Genomic DNA, 22644 nt, shown 5'->3' on the forward strand with positions numbered 1-22644 from the left:
CGCGCCTTCCTCGGCGCTCGGCCGCGGAGCGCCGGTGCCCTTCCGCCGCGTGGCCGCGGGCGTCCGCGCGTGGCAGGCCCAGCGTAACGGCCGCCCGCTCGCCTGCGCGCGCGCCCRCGCGTGACGGGCCCCCGAGCTGCCCGCCTCAGGCGAAGGTGGTGGTAGCTTCAGGGACCGCCAGTGAAAACGCTTCGTGGAACGGCAGGATTGTCACTACCACGGTGTTAACTGTTAATACAAGCCTCAAATAATTTATACACATTCGGGGGGGGAGTAGCTTAATAAATGTTTTCAATCATTTGCAATAGTGGGCGTGGAAATTAAAAGAGCCTGCAAGTGTTTATGTAGATGTAGTGGTATGTTAACCATGCCTGTGATCTAGATTTGGGCTGTTCAGCTTTCTCCATGGTAGTATCTGGTTATTTTCCTTATACTGAAGCAGCACTTTCTCCTATTAGAATTCCTGTTTCCTCAGGCTTAATTTATTTGCATAATTCACACACATGCTTAACTCACATGTAGTGGAAGGAACAGAAGCATTTAAATGTCCTGTCTGTGCGAAGTGAGAGAATAATGTGTTTACTGAGCTGAAGCCCAGCTCTTTTCCCCTTTTCTAGGTCTTCAAAATCACACCAGTGTTTGAAACTATCTCATCTGCTGAAGTAGATTACTGGAAATACAGCTTCAGTAGTCTTTTGAATATCATTTTTTGATAACCATCTGTTGCTCATGTGTGTCACTGTATAGTTACAATCCCAAAAAACTAACAGATGAAGACTTTTCATGTAGCGAAGTGGAAGAAATATATTATTTAAAACAGTTAGTGATTCTAAAATGATACTTGACAAAGGGATTCAGGAATTACCTACTCAATCATTTCTAAGTAAGCAAGTTGAAAAATTCTAATTCCTCTTTAAAACAGATCAATGAARTGGGGTTGACACTTTATTCAAACTAGTTTTCAGTGGTATTTTTGCTTGACTATTTCTCTTCCACTAATGCATGAAATGGTTTACATAATTGCAGCTCTGATTTTGTGCTAATAGCTCAGGTGCAATGGTATACGTGGTCACATGCTAGTAAAGTTAAATAAAAACGGRCCTGTTCGTGTATTTAGTAACTTTCGTGATACCACAGTTTGACTACCAGTAGCTTTCACTGTATTTTGAAGTTTTTGTGCATCTCGTCCTCAGATGTTTCTGTAAGGACTTTGAACAATGCTGTTTTGATCAATATTCAGATGATTGTGTTTAATGTAGAGAAACTGGAGGGTATTCAGTTTTTTGGCAGTGAGGCCAGGTGCAAAAAGCAAAACAAAACACTACCCTTGCCCRGGAAGTTGAAAAATGGACAAGGTTTCTTTGCCTGAAGACCTGAGTGAGAAACTGTGACTACTTAGATTATGAGGAGAAAGTGTCACTTTTGCAGGCAACTTCCGTAGAACAGAATTTCACCCAGTGTTGAAGCTCATTTCTAATACATTCAGAATACATTTCTAATATATTTACTAGGCTTGCCATCATTTCCTTTCATTCTGAGTAGTCTAAGATTTATGTAGTGATTTCATTGTCCATCATACTGAGTGAAACACTGTACCAGTGAAGAAACTCTTGACAGCTCTGATACAGCTGTCAGCTCTGACAGAGCTGCCCAACGTGACAACTCTGTTAGTGGTCTTTCATAATTCACTTGTTGAATGTTACTCAAATGAAGCACTTAGTTGCTTGCTCAGTAGTTATTTGCAGCTGGCAAGCCATGATGAATTGATTCTTTTATATATTTATACCAGAGGCTGTTAATCTCCTATGAGGAAAATAGCTAAGGAGAGATTTTCAAGGACACATTTTGAATGTGTGTGTTTGTTTAAGAGCAAACTGAACAGTTGACGAAGACCATCTCATCTTGTGATCTGCAGCTGAATTGCTGGCAAAGGTGCTTCACAAGGAGGGTGTATATGACCTTCTTTTAAAACACATTTTTCATGGATGTGAAGAAGTCCTTTCTGGGAACTGCTAGTGGAGTGGAAGTGAGTTGATAAGGTATGATGGCTGAGAAGGGAAGATCTTTGATGACTGAAGATTTGTCATTTGAGGGAGCTGTTTGTCAAAGACGACAGTACCCTGCTAGTGAGCCACATGTGACTGTCCTCACAAATAGTTCTGTGTGAAGGCCATTCAATTAATAGTTCAACTGTGCTTCTTTTGGTACACTGTAGTGTTTGAATGATTCCATGCTCTGACGCATAATAGCATTAATTACTGAAYAAAGATTATGATGGAAGACCTGCTGCTCCAAGTCCAGCACTTTATTAAGTCCAGTCCGTTAATTAAGGCATTGAGTGTACACTTTATGTTTGTTTTAGAGGAAAATGCTTAATTTAGTGCTTACTTCAGTGGTTTTTGTCTTTAATGCATTAGTAAACATTTAATTAGATATAGTTACAGATAAGAAAAATTAAATAAGAAGACTTTGTCCCTTAAGAGATAGCATGTCTGTTTTTCATGAGAAGACAGAGGCGAGGAGAATCAAGTGGGATGTGTTTGATGCAGAAAGGTCAAATTTAGAGTCTTGGAATAACCTTAAATTATTCCTTTACTTTGGCAGAGTGCAGTGCTCAAAATCACTGCATAACTTTTATGTGCCTGTGACCCTGGACGTTTTAGATTCCACTGACAAAAGCTTCTAGGAGCAGGAGGACCTGATTCTGCATGTGTACAGCTGGCATCTCTAACTTCTAGTTCCCTCCAGAATCTAGTTCAGTAGATGGTTTCTGAGTTCTGAAAGCTGGTAGGGGCTTTCTCTTGAAGCCAGAAGTACCAGCTGTTGTATCTGCACCTGAAATTCAGGTACATGCTAGATCAGTGGCAAAAGCCACAGTGGCACATACTGAACTGTTATCATGTCTCCCTCTCCTTGAGAAAACACTGCGTATGTATCTGTAACTTATCATAAAGCTCAGAGCAAAAGCAGCAAGTTCAGTGGCTGAGCTTCCTCTCACTATAGACRTCTCACATTCCTGTTAAATCTCTGGTACTAGATGTAAAAGAGCYCAAAATTTCACAGATGCAGAGAGAACAAAATGACTTGCAGCCATTCTAATTAGGACTCTCATCCGTGGAACAAGAATATGTGGGTTCTTACGCTTGTGTCAAATACATTGATGCCACTTGGCTGTAGAAAACAGCTATGGCTTCTAACCTAGGGAACTAGAAACTTGGTGAACTTAATTAAAAATATCCTTAATTAAGCCAAAAGGTAAGTGTTATAGTTGAGATTATGATTTGAGAGTTACTGAATTCTCAGTCCTGTTCTTGGCCAGCTAGACTGTGCTTTCCGTCAGAGTACGAGCGTACCGGACCTTTTTTAGTTCTCCTGTCTGTGATCCTATCCAGCTCTTAGTTCATTTCTCTTTGAATACAAAAAGTTATATTCTGCAGTACACATTATAGTGTCTGCAGTCTAGTGTTTGCAGTGAATTCAAGGCCACACTGGAGCTGAAATCCTGTTAAAACTGTAAGCATAATTACTTTAGGAGATAATATAAAATGAAATATAAGCATCTGAAATCATCTCCTAAATTAATAACTGTCATGGTTTATGTTAAAATTGCTTTTCAGCATCCTTACACTGTAGCTTGACAAGACTGAAGTTTTAGGCCATTGATAGGCCAAGTATTCTAAGGACAGGATTAAATCTATGCATTTCTGAATTTGCAGTCTTAATGGACATGTTCTGGTCAAAAACAGTCAATCAGTGATTCATGAACTCATTAATTCTTTTAAAAAATACTTTAAAGGGAAAATTTATGTGAAATTGTAGATTACATCTAATATTTCTGTTGTAGAATGACTTCTCAAAGCTCTGTTCATAATTAGAGCCTCATCATCATCAATGGAGTCCTCTTAGACATAGGGCACAGAGGAAATCTGCTCACAGATTCAAGAGAAYGCTGAAGATCCTGTACTACTTGTGCAAGATACTCTAGATTTTATGGTTAAAGTAAAATGGACTCTGTACCACAGGAACAGTTTCTGCAAAGGCTTATACAGTTGATGGGATTAGTTAAGCATATATGTATGCAGAATATGAATGTGTAGATGTCTGAATTATACACTTGTTTAAAAACCAAGCTTATGTCATGTATCTGTAACTGTAAACAGTTACTAGGTGTCCAAGCTGGATATCACTTTTCATGATAGCACCTGTGGAGTGTCATCTAATATCAAAATCTGAAAAATCATGTCATCTAAACAACTTCTGCTTGGCAAGCTGCCTGTCTTAAATAGCCRTTTTAAAATATGCCAGGATTTTAAGTATCTTTGATTCAGCTTTAATTGAAATCAGCTCTGTTAGGTATGAAATCAGCTCTATTAGGTATGGTGATCAACTGTTGGCCGTGTGACCAGGAAGAGGAAGTCAATGAGGCCTTCTACAGACAGCTGGAAGTAGCCTCACAATCACAGGCTGTGGTTCTCATGAGAGACTTCAACCACTGTGATATCTGCTGGAAGGACAACACAGCTAGGCACACACAGTCCAGGAGGCTCCTGCAATGCTCAGGAAGTGTGGGCTCTTCCTACTTTGATGAGTGCATGGTGAGGTGKATTGAGAACTGGCTGAATGGCAGAGCTCAGAGGGTTGTCATCAGTGGTGTGGAGTCTAGTTGGGGGCCTGTGGCTAGTGGAGTCCCCCAGGGCTCAGGACTGGGTCCCATCCTGTTCAGCTTATTCATCAGTGACCCAGATGAAGGGACAAAGTGCCTCCTCAGCAAGTTTGCTGATGATACCAAGCTGGGAGAAGTGGCTGATGCACCTGAGGGCTGTGCTGCCATTCAGAGAGACCTGGACAGGCTGGAGAKTTGGGCAGAGAGGAACCTCATGAGGTTCAACAAGGGCAAGTGCAGAGTCCTGCACCTAGGGAGAAATAACCAGACRCACCAGTACAGCGGAGAGAGAAAGGCTGTGTCTCAGATAAGGTGAAGAAGAAATTAGCAGAATCACGATCTTCTAGGCTCAGACATCACTGCTGATATCAGTACTGATGTAGAAAAAGGTATTCAGAAGGTTCTCTGAAGATAATTAAGAGATTTCTTGATGTTTAGTTTTAGATGATGGTTAGATTTCTGTGAGGTAGTATGAGAAAAGAAGGGTAGAAGTGAAGAAAGAGCCTAGAAGTGGTAGCCAGATTTCTGATGAAGTTACTTACTTGGTATTCATAGAAAGAAGAAGGGGGAAAAAAAAGGTTTGGAAGGGACATCTGACAATCATTTATCTGAACTCCTGGTTGAGGCAAGGCTAACATCAAAACTGGATGAGTTTACTCAGAGTGCCCCAAGGTTACTCCAAGGATGGAGATTCTCTGTGCAGCCTGTTCCAGTGCAGAATTACTGTCTTCATGAGGGATTCTTTCCTTCTTTCCAGTCAGCATTTCCCTGCCTGCAGCTTTCCTCTTGTCCTGTTACTGTGCAGCTCTGTGAAGGGACGGCTCCACTTGCTTTGTAACTCCCCTTCTGCATAGGTAGTGGAAGACTGCAATTAGATCTCCACCTTAGTCTTTGCTTCTCCAGACTAAACAAACTCAGTCCCCTTTGCCTTTCCTCGTATGTCATRCTTCAGCTTCTCAACTATCTTCATGGACATCTGTCAGACTCTCTCCAGTTTGTCCATTTCTTTTGTGTACTAGGGAACAGAGAACTGTCCACAGTTCCAGAGCTAGCTTCATGAGTGTTGTGTAGAGGGCAGTCACCAACTTCTTCAACTGACTTTTTGACTTTGCTCTTGCTAATGTAGCCCCATATGCCATTAGGTTTTTGCTGCAAGGATGCACTACTTCATGTTCAACTTGCTGTCAGAATCTGCAGGATCCTTTTCTCCAGAGCTGCAACCTGTCTAGCTAGTCCCTAGCCTGTGATGATGCATAGGAGTCTTCTATTCCAAGTGCAGGACATTGTATTTGTCTTTGTTGAACACTTGACAATCCTAGTGCTTGAGAATTCCTCCAGCTTGTTGAAGTCTTTTGGAATGGCAGCCCTGCCCTCCARTTTGCCAGCCATTTCCCCCAGTTTGATATCACCCATGAATTTGCTTAGGGTACTGATGTTCCTTCATCAAAGTCATTGATGAAGATTTAAACAGTAACAGCCCCAGTATTGACATCTGAGGAACACAGCTCACAACTGTCTGTTGTTAGTCCTTGAACTATTGGCTATTTGTTTAAGCCCTACAGTGCAGCTGATACTTCTTCCATCATGTAGTGTAACTATCCAGTGCATATGTCCTCCATTTGGCTACSAGGATACTAGAGAAGGCTGTTTTAAGGCTTAACTAAAGTCAGGGTAAATAAGCTCCACTGATTTTAAGGAATAAAGAAGGAAAGGCACCGAAGACCAGGATTTGAACCTCCACAGGAAGCCGAAAGCTTCCGGCTAACAAAAGAAACAGTTTGAGATTAATGTAAATGTACTGGGGAAGACTGACTCAGAAACTATGAGAAGAAGAGACTTCAAGATGGTGGTTATGGCTGATGATGGTGTTTTAAGCTCATTTGTTTGTTTCCTATATTTGACGTATAGCACTTCTTAATAAAGCARCTGCTCTTTTTATGACTTACCCTAGTTGCACTAAGCATTTTCCCAGTACATTTTTTTTTTAATCATGCTCTTTCTCTAGCTATGTCATTGCTGCAGTCAGCTGTGGAAACTGTCTCAGACCAAAGTTCTCTCAACAAACATGATTTATTGAATGTGGCACATCCAGAATAGTGCTGCAGATGAAAGAGCATGACCATTGCTGGCTAAGAAGGAGCTTAAAGTCAGAAAACTAAAATGATTAATCAAGTGTTATTGGCCTAGAGAAGATTCTTTACTAAGCATTGAGACCTCTTAGAATCTAGATCCGGGTTGTGTACTTTTTCTGTAAGTGTACTGAGTTGTGGTAGTTTACTCTTACTTATTCTTGTTTCTGGCTGCTCAGTTGCCATGTATCTTAGTGTTTATTCTGAATCACTTTTTCCTTTGTCATTAAGGAAAAATTGTCTTACGTAATTGACAAAGAAATCTAGGAACTGCCAGATTTGTACTGATGTTAGATTAGGGCTGTTCAGAATGATGAGATAGCGATTACACTGCATGAATACCTACAGCGCTACTTACTGCTTAGCATTTGATATTAYCCATCTACTGATGAAAAGCAACTGACTGAAATTGTAATGTTCTATAAGTTGTAGATTGTGGTATATAGTTCTATCGTGGTAGTACAGCAAATAGAGTACAGCTGTTACTCTGATAAAAGCTTCATTATAGTGTGATTTGTTCCAGTTTTAAGAGCTTGCTTGTAAATTGTAGTGCAAGTGATCACACGGCTCTAAGGATTGGCTGTGTTACTGTTGAGACTTTCACCTTTAGGTTAGTGGTTTACTGACTACAGGGTCAGAACAGTTCAGTATTATCTGTGAGGGGCTACATGAAATAAATTGGCAGCCTTAGTCCGCTTCTAGAGAGCAGGTTTTATATCCCAGGACTGTAGCYAAAGTTAGCTATTGCTGCAAACAGGCAGTCTACAAAATATGTATAAAACTTGTTTTTTCTCGTCCAGTTTAGGCCTGAGACACATGACAAAACAGAGGCAAGTCAGTGTTTTTTAAGCCAGTGTTTGATTTCATCTGTTATTGAACCTAAGACCTTAGGTTTTAGGGACATTACTCAAGTTTGATTATTACTATACTTTTTGAAACACCCAAATTTTCCTAGCTAAAATAATTTTCTTTGCTAGATAGGAAAATCATTCTCAGACAGTATTTGTAGCGCAATGTAAGCTCTAATTCATGGTTTAAATTATGTGGAATAGGATTCATATTTATGTACTTTTTAAGCCTAAATATTTAAGTTGTCTATATCAGTGCAGACAGATTACATGCTAGCTTTTATTGCATCATTGTTATGCATTTCTCTAAAATATGAATATATTGATATTTATTATTTTTAAATCAGTGTGTTCTAGGGCTATGGCTTCCAAAACCCCAGTCGGATTCATTGGGCTGGGTAACATGGGAAATCCAATGGCAAAAAACCTGGTAAAACACGGATATCCAGTTATTGCGTATGATGTGTTCCCAGAAGCTTGCAAAGAATTTCAAGACTTGGGTGCTCAGGTATAGTAATAACCTTTCTTTATTCAAACAACTGCATTTATCGAATGGTTCTTGCATGTGATTTTTTCTTTAAGCAAGCTATTTTTTTCTTGGTGAAAAGCACATTCAAAACTAAAAACAGCTTAGTGAATGTGCTCTGAATCTGTGGGGTATTACTTGGAGCATAGATGTGGTTCCACCCTAAGTCTTTGTCATGCTGTTAGCTAGAATTGCTACCTTGCTGGGCTTCTATAGGTGTTTTTTTTTTCTTTTTATGAGACTAGGTTGACAGCCTGTTCTTTCACCTCCTCCTTTCTCCTGCTTCCTCTTCCCCTGGGTCTAGAAGGCTAGTGGGCTGCTTTTCATCTGGTTCCTACTTTGACCTTTTTAGGCTGGGTGACCCTAGTTAAAAATTCCTGCTGGCATAGCTGTTAAGGTTATAGGGACATACGAGCTTTCCTGCTGCTTCAAGGTGCAGTCCTCAGGGGCAGAGGAAAAATCCAATTATTTAAGTGGCTATTCTCTTAGAGGCAAGGAAGGTTATGGTGAGAGAAGAGGAAGGAATGAAAAGGAAAAAGGAGGGAAGGAAATTGATCACATTAAGGAGGTTTACCTTCCTGCCCTGTATATATACCTTGTGAAATCTTGGCCCCATTCCAGTCAGTGCTACTGCTTTTGTTGACTGGGTTAATAGACCCAGAAACCCATTCAGTTCTTCACATGGTTGTGATTGTCTTTTTTGAGTGTCTGAAACTTACTTGTATGTTTTTGCCATACCTTATAGAAATTTAGACAGTTGCCATTACTTATGGATGGATGGATAGGTACATAAGACTGAAACAAAAGAACATGCAAAAATAATACTCTGTTGTGACAGTGTAGAAGATAGAAGGAATTTATCCAGCAGTGGGCAGAAAATTGTAGCTARCTAGAGATAGAACTGTATGCCTTCAGAGTCTAAGCTGTTGGAGCTAACAGCAGCTGTATTGAATGAGGAGATGGTATCAAGATTTCTGAAAAAAATAAAATGATAATGTTCACTTRTTGATAATTTATTGGAGGCCCACTTGACTAATTACAGATTTTTGGCYTTAATAAGTGGAAAAGTAAGCTTTACAGCTTGCTTTCCTGGCTATTGTATTTATTTTGTTAAAACAGCTGAGACTCTCAGGCATGAGGCAGAGCTCTCTCGAGTAAGAGGTTATGCAAATAGAAGTCTGTTTTGAACAATTGATTGCATTTTTAATTCTGTTTCCACAATGATGTGGCTGATGATTTGGATAACGTATTATCGCCTTAGTAATAGAATCTTTGGCATCCACTGCTAGAATTAACGTAATATTAAAGGCAAACTGTATTGCTTTTAAAAATAAAGCAGAAGCCTGTTTTAAGATTGTAAATCACTAAGAGAATACACGGGTAGGCTTAAATACAAATAAAACACACTTAGAGTAAATATCCGAACATAACTTCCTTTTCTTGATCTATAGGTGTAAATCTTACCCCAGTGGTTTTTGCAGGACTTGGAAACTTGTGGGTCCAGGGGGCCTTGTAGAAACTGCTGTAGAAGCAACATTGGACTCCGAGGGCTGCTTTTCCTTTGGTCTGACTGGTAGGGCAAAACCATCAGTGTTGCAAGGGTGAACAAATATCCCCCAGGAGACAGCAAATGTTGTCAAATATCCGTTGTTTAAAGCCAGTGCTACAGAGTACATGAAGGATGAGAGGTATTTGGTTGTAGGTYTGCATATTTTCTAACTGCATTTGCTGTAGCCCCTGAAGCAATGAGAAGTAGTGTATGTCAGGAGGCAGGACCTTCCTGCTGCTGGTGAACAGAGTAAAACTTGCAAGGTTACTGACAAGAGTACTGAAAGGTGCTGTGAGTGAGTAGCCTGCTTATGCCCATTTTCTCTACTGTTTTCTTCCCCTCCTTCATAGTTACCATTTTCTTTCTTGGACAGTGGAGTGTGGTTGTGTCACCCAGTTGCTGTGCTGAAGTGTACATATCTTTGAGAATTTGGAAGTTCTGGTGTTACTGAAGTCATCTGATAAGCAAAGCAGCGTAAAAAAATGGAGCTTTTTACCAGTGTATTCAGTGAGAATGGTATTTCACATAAGCAGAACTGTTAACTTACTTGCAGTAAATATAAAGAAAAGCATTTTGAAGCAAATATAAGCATATATGCATACTGGAGGGYATAAACCAATGAGCAGTATGTATGAAGAAAAGTCTCCTGCATCCTATTGCCTGTTTGAAAAGTTTGTTCAAACTGGCTAGTATCAGAACAGATGCTGACCTTGGTGGGCTGCTACCCTGACCCAGTATGCTCCATGTTAATAATTTGTTGTTACTTGCTAGTATTTGGGTGTGTTTTTTAAAGTTGCATRTGCATTCTTAATGACTTTAAATGTTTAATGCTTCTTAATAGCTTTCAAAACATTTAAGTTTTTCTGACACAGGAAGGTCCAAATAAAATTTTTTCATATGCTGCTTACTGTACCATCTAGGTAGATTTCCTCTGGGATCATTAATCATATTTGTTACAGTATCAAAAAAACAAGAGTGACATTTCCACTTTAACATATTACCTACTTCAACACAACAAAACCACTTTCCTTTATATGGTTGTGGAAATACTGTCACAGTCCTTGTACTTTCTTAATGTCATTTTCTTCACTTAAAAATAATGTTATTATTTTGAAAGACATAGATGGAATGATTGCATTTCTGTACAAATGGTTACTGTACTATGTCTTCTATACATCTGTGTTGCTTTAGGCATTGTTTAAATCTGTAAAATAGCAATAAAATAGCTATGTCTTATCCACACAGTGAAATGAGAATGTGAGGCTGCCATGGTTTTTAAGTTGTGTGCCCAATATAGTATGTTTTTCAACTTCTGGTTCAAGGATGGAAATGAGCCACAGAAATCTTCAGTTGATAACGTGCAAATCTTTGAGAATATTGGAGATAATATTTTCGCTTAAGAAGATGTATATAAATCCAGGTTGCAATTACATGCTTCCTCTCCTTTAATAATACACTTTGAGACTGAACTGAAGCTGAGATACTCAGAACTAAACACATAGGTGTCATACTCCTGTATGAAGAGCTCGGCTCTCCATTCTCCAGAGAAATCAATCATGAAATTAGCTAATCAAGTGTACAAGCTTTTCTGCTTGTAATTGCTTCATTTATTCTGCCTAACTTCTGGTTTGGTTTGGACTTGGATACATTGCCTTTTATAACTGTGCGTTATACCAGATGTGTTATGTAGTCTTAACCTTTTCTTTAAAAGCAAAAACTGTATGTTCTAAGTCCCATCTATGCCAATTTCTGCTCTTTTTTTTTTTTTTTTTCATGCAAGGAATTTGTTCAGTGAATATTAACAGTCTTTCCATGGTTATTGTAAAACAAGGACATCATCTTATCACATCTCAGAAGTCCTTCAAGAGATTATTTAGCATGTCTTCCAAATGCTCTTTTTGATGCTAAGAACTTAGAAATATATTGTGTATCATAAGATAATATATTTACATAAGAAGTGCCCTTTAATATCAAAGCTAACCAAAATATGATAACAAATGCCTGTAGTTTTAAATAGATGAGGAATGATGAAACAAGGTAGTTGATTGGTTGATATGTCTACTTTATAAAAGGGAACGACGTTTTCAGGTAGCTGTTAAATGGCAATTTCTTTAACCCTAATTAATTTCCACACCATGCATTGTAGAAATTCAAATTCATTCACATTGACTAATAAGTATATAAAAAATGTTGCTTAAGGCATTCTTAGAAGTTTAAAAACCCACAGCCTGTAATAGAGCTAGCAGAACAGATCATTATAATATTAATGATACTCTTTATTATTAATAGATTTAGCAACAATAACTGTAACAGTTAGTTGATGCTTGCATAGCCATTGATGAATGTTCTGGAGGAACTTCCATGACAGAATGTCCTTTTTGCTTTTGGGAGTTTTGTTTTTGTGTTTTGGTTACTGAATTCAATAAATGGACTTTTTTGTTATGAGGGCAGAGTTTGTCTTGTGTTCTGTTCTCTTTTGTTTTTTTTTTTTTTTTCCACCTAGCTTCATTGTGACTGATGGCTTGCAAGTGATTATAACAGGTTCAACAAGTATGTTTACCTTCTCTAACTTTTTCAAGAAGCAGAAGCTTACATAAAATTTCTTTTTTCCTTTAAAAGGTGATGGATTCTCCAGCAGATGTAGCAGAAAGAGCAGACAGAATTATCACCATGCTGCCTTCCAGCCCAAATGCAGTAGATGTTTACACGGGAGCAAATGGAATTCTAAAGTAAGTGTGTACTCTAGTCTGGAGAATTCTCACTCATACTCAAAGCTATATTACATTGGTTATCAAATGATCACTGTTGCTTCAACTGTGTTGCCGTGCCTTAGTGCATTTAACTTGATACTCTCCTGTTTTCTCAYTATTGTTATTTCTAATTACAAGAGTTCTCTTAAACTGTGATTGATATTTGAATTGTTTTGGCTAAGGTCCTGTTCTATTTTCAGTAGAATAATAACTTACATGAATTTGAGATAAATATTATCTAAGTTGTTAACTTTCTTTTACTATAATGTGTATAGATATATTAACAGACAGGTTTAGCTAGACTATTTGCTGGTAATAATTATTTGTTCAAATATTTTTTTCTTTGATTTGAAATCGTGTAAATGCTCTGAAGAGATGCCATCAAGTTCATGGTACTGAAGTACTGTAACATAGACTAGCTGACAAGGCTTTCTTAATTTCTACTCTTAACATCTCTTGTCTCGGCAGGCACCTTACTGTTGATAAAGGGATTCTAAGACTCATAGGTAAAAGTGAGTTGTAAAGATTATTCAGACTCAGAAACATTRATATATCTAATATTTTATTTAACCTGAAGCCAAATTAACCTATTGGATACGCAGGAGTCCTGTCTACATCTACTCTTACTTAAGCATGAAGATCAACATCACAGCTGACCGTTTGGTTTATTAGAGATAATACGCTTTTTTTGTTTATAGTTAGTGATTTATTCACCTTTACAGTTCGTCTTATTGAAAAATACACAGAGATATTTTCAGTAGTAATACACTCTGAAAGTCTTCAGACTTTGAGCCAGGTTTCAGGTCTTTACAATGGGTCTTGAACTGAAGTACTGATTTGTCRTATGTTTTATGATAACGCTTCTGAAATCCTGAAAGGGGAGCCACTCCCTACCCATTCTCCAAACCATGAAATTAGTCTCCTTTGGAGATGATTAGCTTCAGATTAACATTTTTATATCTAACTGATTTGTTAGACAAATTGTTTTTACAAATATTTTTTCCCTAGAAACCCTTTTTTTGCTTTTTTCTACAATTTTAGGTGGGTTTTAATCTTGAGGTTTGGAAAGAAAAACTGTATCACTTAGGTATTTTCTTCCCTATATATTATGCAAGAAAATACCTAAAGAGTTTGTTTAATTTGAAACAGTGTTTTTAAACTTTTGTGGAGAGATTTCCACTGAGCTTAAAATCAATTATTTGCAGAATTCTAATAGTGGAAATGCACAGAGTTTCTGGACTTGCCAAATTAATTAGTAGTGTTTGAAAAGTATTTCAACTAGTAATGTATTGCTCCTAGCAGTGTCTACAGCTATGCAATACATTTGAGGATCATATAGGATAGTATTGCTATCCAGTTTTATAAAGTAAGGGAATAAATATTACTCTACATCGAGAAGAACAAAGTATAGTAGATTGTCTAAAACTGTTGAGAGCTCTATTAATAGTTTACTGTGGGTGTTATTAAGGTGCAGTGATGAGAAAACGAAACAGAGGTGAGGGATGCTCTGCTCTCCCTTCAGTGTAGGAAATACTAATTGGTTTCTTCCATTACTGTCCTTAGTTTAATTCCTCACAAAGCAGGACTGAGCTGATCTAAGTCTCTGTAGCTTAAACTCTTCAGGGAAGAAAGGTAATTGGATCAGTCCCACAAAGCTGGGCAAGCAGCTGTGGCAGAGTTGTATCCAGGATAGCAGTGCTTTGAGGACTGATTGGCAGTACTTGCTCTTATAATACAGCCCAGCCAGTTAATCATTTGAGTTCGTGCGTGTGGTAAACATTGAGGGGGAAAAAAGGATGTGAAAAGCAGTCAGATGCTCCTGCAGGAAGAACATCCCTTGTTGTTGTTGTTGTTGTTCAGGTTTGATTGTGTTTTGAATCGTTCAAAACTGTGCTATATCATGAATTTCAAGAGAAATAATTGGAGTATATGTACTCAGCAGATCTTGCTCAGTAGGGTTTAAAAGTTTGTGTTTATTAGTGTACCAAAAAATATCTGCATTGTTATCATACTGAGAAAGCTCATTGCCATGGTTATAGCTGCAGATGTTTTATGCTACAAATACTTAATAATAATTAATCTTTGTTTTAGGAAAGTGAAGAAAGGCTCATTGTTAATAGATTCCAGTACTATTGACCCTGCAGTTTCAAAAGAATTAGCTAAAGCAGTTGAAAAAATGGGCGCTGTATTCATGGATGCTCCAGTTTCTGGAGGTAAGTCTTCATTAACAGTTTACCTCATATTAAACAGATTACCTCTTTGTTAGGGGTTCTAGTCACCAATTTGTACCCTTGTTGGTACAAATTGCTTTCCTTCGACATATATGTATATATATGTATTTTTTTTTATTTGTTCCATTATATATTAAAGAAAAAAAGACTGCCTGTTTCCTTTGTGATGCATACAAGCATTTACCTCTGTCTGAAGAGTTTGATGCTTTCTAAGAATGAAGGGACAATACTGCTTGTAATCTCTTGGCTGAAAGCAGTGCTGTAGCAGTAGAGAAGAAGGCAGCTCAGACTGATAAGCCTCATCTTTCAGTGCTGTGTATTTTTGACTCCTGCAGCTGCTTTACATGCTCTTTTGGGAGCAGCTGAGGAAGGCTGGTGTTATTTAAGAAGCTACTTGTTGTTTTAGGAATATTTTTAGCGTTTAAGTATATTGTTTTTGTGTCAGATCTGGAGAAGCTGAGATTTAACATGGCATAATACAATTGTCCTTTTAATTTAACTTCTTTCAGAAAGCCATATTATTATGCAGATACTCACATTGCTTCAGTCTCCATATGTTTCTTTTTGTTAGGGAAAGACTAACTCGATAATTTGGATTACTGTTAATCAATTCTTATGCTTTTTAGTTAATTAAAAAAGAGAGAAGGAAGGGAGGAGGGAAGCAATATGTTGTCAAGAAATGGCTAGTTAGGTTAGAAACTTTCTGTTGTTTCTTTAATAGTTGAAAAAAGTGCATGTGATATTTGTTCTTGATGTCAGAGACTACTAACTGCTGATCTGAGTATTGCATCTCTCATAAGAAAGAATTTAGAGCAGGCAAGTCTCTAATTTTGTGGATAGAAGACAACAGAAGCATAAAGTTAAGCTTTTGAAAACAAAACCATAGCTGATTGTTATTATTGTTGAAAGTAAGAGTGTAGCCTGAATTTCAGATGAGTAAGGTTAGTGTAGGTAAGGAGTAAAAATAATCATCTTTTTAATTTTCAACTGAAAACTAAGGCAAGATTTGGCAACATGTAGGAAGCCAAAATTTTCATCCAATTCTTAATGTGAACAGCAAGCAGAAAAACCCAGAGGATATTGAAGGATATCATAGGGAAGACAGGATTCTTTCTTCCCAGCCAAATTATTAGTTCTTGTTTTGTAAAGTTAGATAACTTGTTAGCCTGTAATAAAAACCACAGAAAAAGACTATGTTGTGGGTGGAGTATGTATCTGATCTTTTTCTAAACATAGCATGACCTTCCACTTACCATTTGGGTAACGTTGATAACTTTTATGTGGTTCTCCTCAATCTCTGTTCTCCCAGATAAGTTGTTTAACTGAGGGGATGTATTTTGGAAATTCTATAATTTATTTTTATCCAGAAATGTTTGCTTAAAAGCTGACTATACTTTAACTACAAAGAAAGAAGGAAGAGGAAAAAAAAGATTTCCAAACAATAGCTGTTCTTCGGGTTTTGTTTCCTGAGAAAGTGATAATGCTGAGACTAGATTAATGTGGTAACATAGAGTTGACTAGTCTGAATACAAGTGGATGTTTTGGTGTTTAGTGGTTCATCTGAATACAAATTATTTGGTGTTTAATATCAGTTACACACTGAATAATAGTCTGAAGGAGAAGGGAAGAATTGGTATTTAGCTTGCTAGTAGATAATGTGTTTGTGAATACGAAGTAACACTCTGTACGAGTCATGCCTAAAATGAGCAGTTGATCAATACTTTGAGAAATGAAGTATAGTAGCAGAATAAAAGAACATTAATATTGGTTTTGTTTTTTATATCTTTTAAGACCTAACACATCATGTCTTTTGGGGTATTTTTGTATGTTTTGGTTCCATTATTGGCCACTTGTTAAAACACTAAATGGAGAAGTGTGCTTAGCTCTCTAGAAGCTGACAGACATCGTTCCATTGCTGTGAAATACAGTATACAGGTGGAGATATGAGTGAGGATGATTGTGGGAGAGAGGGAGGAGGGAAAGGAAGCAGGATGTCTGAACTATCATCCTTACACCTTAGACCTGGCTGTTATTGGCAGATTGCTTCACTTCTGGTTTGAGTATTCAGGTGTTGCTTAGTGGATGTTAATATTTGTCTGCACTGTGAATAAGTTATTTCACAAACTAAGTAATATTTTGAAAATTGCTTGATCTCTAAACCTTATAGAAAATACTAATGATTTTAATCCTGTCTTGACATTGCAAATGAAGTGTCATAAGGCCGGGAGTTAGTTCTAGATTTTAGAGGCTTATTTGCAGCCTTACAACTGAAATATTCCTGCTCTTTTTCAGAATGGGTCTGTGCTGCCACATAGCACTGCTGTGTTTTTAGTATGTTTAGTCTATAACATTTGCTTGCAGCTCAGAGTCAGCACTCAGTAAGCGGAAGTTAATGCACCAAGTTACTACAGTGTTATTTTGTATTAACTAATTTTGGAAAATACTTCTTATCCCTGTAGCAGCATGCAGATTATGCTGTTAATACGTTCTAGAGATAGCAATCGCTTTACCCTGGGATTAGGATCACTTGCAGGTCCACATGAGAAAGTTGGGTTACAGTTCCCAGTGGTGCTCTCATCTGTGAGTTCTTTGTGAACACATGACAAATGAGGAAATAGTTTCAAAATCTGTTTATTTTTGGCTTTTTTCCCTAAACCTAGAGGAGTAAACTGATCTTTTTGAAAAGATTGGATTCTGCATCTTTGTGTGTATAAAAGGCTTTTAAAAGACTAATTACCACAGAAGCACAGAGAACATATTTACAAATGACTTCCATTAACATTGAATAGAATACTGGCCAAACAAGGGATCTCAAGTAGGGCTTTAAGAATTGGGTTAAGTTTGTCCCTCCACTAATTTTGCTGAAAGTATGATACAGGTTCTCACCTTGCAGTTCAGAGCAAACTTTACTCGTGGTTTCACTGCTGCTGTCATATTTACCTCTTTTGGATTTAATGCACAAAATATACATTGTCTAAACTACAGTGAGCAAAATGATTTTTTTTTATTTTCGATATGATGCATCAGATGTAARTGTTCAGATACTATCTTCTCAATTAAGCTTCTTTTCCCTCCACTGATGCTTGAAGTTACACCAGCTCCTCTTCTGCTCAAAAGATGTTTTGCTGCATTCTGCTGGAAGTTCACTAAAAGGTGCATCAGCAAGATTTTTTGTATGTTTGTAGAGTTACAGATAAAGTGCTTTCAATTCCATTGGAAGTATGGTACTATAATCTGATTATGAAATTTGGTAGGTCTTTCTGCTTGCTATCTAATCTAGCCAATAGTAGTCAATAAGAAAGTCAGTCTGTTAATAATTAACAAGARCTATCATGTAGAGAACTGCCGTCATTTAGTCATGCTAAAATGGTGATAAACTCTAGGATAAAACGTCTTTTATGTGGAACCTTTGGCTGGAGCTGGTTAAGAAGCTGCAGTTTCTATTCCAGCTGCCATTTCAAACATTTTCATCTCATAGTAGTACTTCTTCCAGCTCCAGCTAAGCATTAAGTGATCAAAAGAATATTACCAATAACCATTGACAAATTGAGACTTTTGATAATGGAGTAAAATGTCAGCCCTTGAAGAGTGAATTGCAGAATTACTCTCTGTGTGGTCATCTGTCATTTACTTGGAGCAAATAAAAAGTGTTTAGAAATACTGTGGAGATCTTTTGCTTCATTTCCTTTCAAAGAGCAATGTATTGCATGGTTCCAAATTAAAAAAAAAAAAAAAGAGAGAGAGAGAGAGAGAGAGACTTTCAAAACTGGAGAGATGAATGTATTTCAATAGCATGATCACATACTGATAGCAGATACAAGTAGGATGTATAGGACAATGGGTGAATGTGTTTCTCTTAGTTGGATGTTGAAGGTCTAGTGCAGTGAAGCAAAGGAGAACCCTATAGCGGAGTTAATACAAAGACTGCTCTGTGTCTGTGCACACTAATGCTTGCAAAGATGGCTTGAAAAATGTTTTAAGACTAGACTAAATAATAGAAAATGCTAATAAGTGGTTCAAATGTTGCAACTTCTAGCTTGTATGTTATATTGTAATGAGGAAGCATCATTTATGTATTTGTCAATAATAGAGCTCTCCTTTGTTGCGGGGTCTTTCTAGAGCTATTTTTAACTGGCTTTTCTAGGCTGCATCTACTTTGTATCTTTAGCTTTATGCATTTTTAGAGAAATAAAATCTTATGACTTCAAAGGAGAGTAGAAGTTGGTTGGTTGATACACCATTTCTAATCTGAGAAATTATGTAATTTTTTAATGGTCAGAAAGCATGAAATACAGTATCTTCTGTATTCAATGCTGTGAAATTTTTCTTTATTTTCACTTTTTGACCTACTAAATAAAGAGATTTGAGTGTCTCCTAAATGTTAGGATCTTTGAAACACTGTCAAGAAGAAACAGTTTCATGAACTTAAAAGCAGTCATTCTGACCTATTCCTCTCATGGGCAAGTCTTCTTGTACATGAGGGAAAGGTGGTCCTAAATGCATTCCGCTTTTTACTCTGCTGTTACTTCTGGATTTATGCTTTATTTTTAAAGCCTGAATGGATATACTCAACCGTCTGGTCAGCTGGTCACAAAGCTCTCTATGCCTCTGATAGTGAGTATAGCTTTTTTCGGCTCTCCTCAGTCATTTCATGTCTTGCCTAATGTTTTATTTGCTGGCATGTTCTTATTTCCTCTGTTAATATTTTTGCTGAATTCATCTGATCATAGTAATTTTTTGCAAAGCTTTGTGATCTAGGAATGGTAGTTAAAAATTACAAAGTGGAACGGTAATATTTGTCGAGGGAGGTGATCCTGCCCCTCTACTCAGCTTTGGTGAGGCCACATCTGGAGTACTGTGTCCCGTTCTGGATTTCCTAGTACAAGAGAGACAGGGAGCTACTGGAGAGAGCCCAGCATAGGGCTACGAAGATGATAAGGGGACTGGAGCATCTGCCCTATGAGGAACGGCTGCGAGAGCTGGGCCTGTTTAGCCTGGAGAAGACTGAGAGGGGATCTTACCAAAATCTACAAATACCTTAAGGGAAGGTGTCAAGAATATGGGGTTAGACTCTTTTCAGTGGTGCCAAGCAATAGGACAAGAGGCAATGGGGACAAACTGAAACACAGGAAGTTCTGCCTGAACGTGAGGAGGAATTTCTTCACTGTGAGAGTGACAGAGCATGGGTACCGGTTGCCCGGAGAGGTTGCAGAGTCTCCTTCTCTGGAGATCACCTGGATGTGATCTTGCCTAACATACTCCAGATGACCCTGCTTGAACAGGGGGATTTGACTAGATGATCTCCGGAGGTCCCTTCCAACCTGGGCCATTCTGTGATTCTGTGTGAAAGTGGGTATGAAAAATGTTACTGAAATATTCTGAAATTTACATGAGCTAATAATAATCCATGAGATAACTGATAACCAAAAGGGAAGAATCAGGTGAACTGTGATTTAAGGAAGAAGAGAAATACTTTGAAATTTGGGATGCTTAAAAAGCTTCTGAGTCCTAATAACTTTAAAATATTTGAAAGTCTTTATCAAGACATAGACAATGGAAAGGAATGAAGATCTTGAAAATGTTAATTACACTTTGATAATTTGCATGTTGTGACGTACTGGGGATGTAGGCAGTATAAACCCTGTGTAGAGATTGCTAGATTGGCAGCAACTCCTGTTGCAGAAAGATTAGATAGTACATTTACTGATGTGCTGACYTTGTGACATTTTTTTTTCTTTTGTGAGTGTGAGTTTACTTCTGTGGAGAACACAAAAGGTAGTGAAAGGCTAAGCAAGAATAAACAGATTTGTTGAGACTATCATTTAAAAATGTTTGCTGGAGTGGAGGCAATTGTTCCTACAGTGACTAAAAGGGTGGAATTACTGATTTTATTAAAGTAAAATGTATATTTTGGCTGTAAAACTGTGTGTAGTCTGGCCAACTGATGACCAATGTGTAGGGAAACGTATCTGTCTTCATTTACTTGAAGGTGTAAAGATGAGTTATTCAGGCTGGCCCTGTGGAGTATAACTAGGAATAATAGACTGGAAATTATTAAGGAAAGAAAAATGCACACTGTGTCTATCAGGAAAAACTTCCTAACAACATTCTTAATACACTGTAGAATAATTTTCCAAAGGGGATGGCTGAAGCCAAATGTCTTGACATGCTTTAAACTCTACTGGGCAAAGTGCTAGGAACTATTCTGTAGGGAAAAATCTTTAACTGGCAGGAGGATGGCTACATGATCTAATAGGTCTTTTCCAGCTCTAATTTCTACAATTCTATTGTGTTCTCACACATGGTGTTCAAAAAACATTAAAGGAAAACTGTCCAGATGGAAGTTAAAAATCCCCATGGCACTCTTTGAAAATGAGTAAGGGATAACTGTAGAATTATGGCCAACATTCCTTTTCTCAGTAAAACTGGTTCTAATATCCATGGCTGTATGTGAGCTGTTACTGAATTCCTAATGGCTGCTCTTTTTGCTTGTGGCTGCTTTATTGCTAGTGTCTTGCTCATCCCTTCAAATATTCTGTGATATACAGAGTGAGAAAGCTCTTCAAATTCCAGTCTGTCATAAATCCTAGGGGAAGAAATTTAATTTATTTTCATTTTTTTTAATTTTTGATTGCTTCTTCTAGAGAACTTTGAAAGTTAAGGAGATGCAGGTGGTGTTTGGAAATGTTTCTGAAAAGTAATGATGACTTTGAAGCTTTCTGAAAGGTGTGTTTTGTTTTTCAGTGTGCATAGTTCTCTTTTTCTCTTTGCTCTTTGAATGAAGCCTCTTGTTCGAAATATGTGGGTTTTCATCTAATCACCCCCCCCYAAACAGGGTGACTGTTATGGCAGGGACAGTGGGGTGCATCCGCACCAGAATTTAATAACACTGACATCTTCTGAGGCTAGTTTCCCTCCTATGCTGAATGTGGGTGGCATACGTTGCAGCACTGAGCTCAGTGCCACAGCACACTAGAGCAGGAAGTATAAACTGGAGTAGGCAGTGCAGAGTGGAGATGGAAGTACACTCTGCTTGCACAACAGCCCTTAATGGTGGAGAGGATTCCCACCAGCTAAAAAGCACTAGAGCTGACACTGGGGAAAATGCAGTTTAGTCTGAATCTTAGTGCAAAGCGATTGTACTTGCAATTCAGTGTTACTTCAACTGTGCATTTTAATCTACAGATGCAACTTCCTGTTGATTAAAAGAATAAATAGAAAAACCCAAAGAACACAAACCATCCACATACAAATATCATCAAGAGGGGTTAGGTTTAGCTCAGTTGGTTAGAATGTGGTGCTAATAACGCGAAGGTCGCCGATTCAATCCCCGTATGGGCCACTTGTTTGAGGGTTGGACTTAGATGATCTCCGGAGGTCCCTTCCAACCTTACCAATTCTATGATTTCATAAATCCTTCTTCTCCAGTCACATCTAATGAATCCATGATTTTCATGACTAAATGAAAACATAARGGAAACGATACAGCCTCCTATCATTGATATGCATTCAGAATTGAACTGTGAGCATGCAAATGATATGAAAGTTCGAATTTCAGTTAGTCCAGCAGTATTTGCTCACCACTTCAGTCTACTGAAATGCAGAGGACAATAGAGGATCATGCAGCTTCATTCCTGAGTTGAAGAAATAGTTATGAACTACAATTCTCTTGACACCAAGAACAACGTAAGACCTGAAGTGAAAATAATGCACTGTATTTAATCAACAACTTTAATTCTTAAAACTTTTTGTTGTTGTTCCTATAGTTAATTTAGCCAGGATGCARTGCATGCAACTTCATAGAGCTTAGACAGTTTTAACCTGTAGGTATTTGCAGAAGAGTTAAAGGCTGTGGCTGGAACAGCATAACACATAAAATCTCACTCTAATGCTAACCCTTCAGTTCTCTTCCTCATTCTGTTGGCAGTTATGTTTTATTTATTTATTT

The 22644-nt window shown here is 37.8% G+C and overlaps 1 protein-coding gene across 1 annotated transcript in view; it reads left to right on the forward strand.

The window, feature by feature from the left end:
* The first annotated feature begins 7992 nt into the window (after positions 1-7992).
* HIBADH (3-hydroxyisobutyrate dehydrogenase) overlaps positions 7993-22644 on the forward strand; it is a 77209-nt gene continuing 62557 nt past the window's right edge. Inside the window, exons 1-3 of the mRNA XM_085307542.1 lie at positions 7993-8148; positions 12335-12444; positions 14557-14678. Coding sequence (XP_085163668.1) covers positions 8002-8148; positions 12335-12444; positions 14557-14678 — 379 coding nt within the window. The 5' untranslated portion in view covers positions 7993-8001. The remainder of the gene's footprint in view (positions 8149-12334; positions 12445-14556; positions 14679-22644) is intronic.

The sequence above is a fragment of the Rhea americana genome, unplaced genomic scaffold (assembly GCF_003343005.1).
Source record: "Rhea americana isolate MKP2758 unplaced genomic scaffold, rheAme1 scaffold_26, whole genome shotgun sequence".
NCBI lineage: Eukaryota > Metazoa > Chordata > Aves > Rheiformes > Rheidae > Rhea > Rhea americana.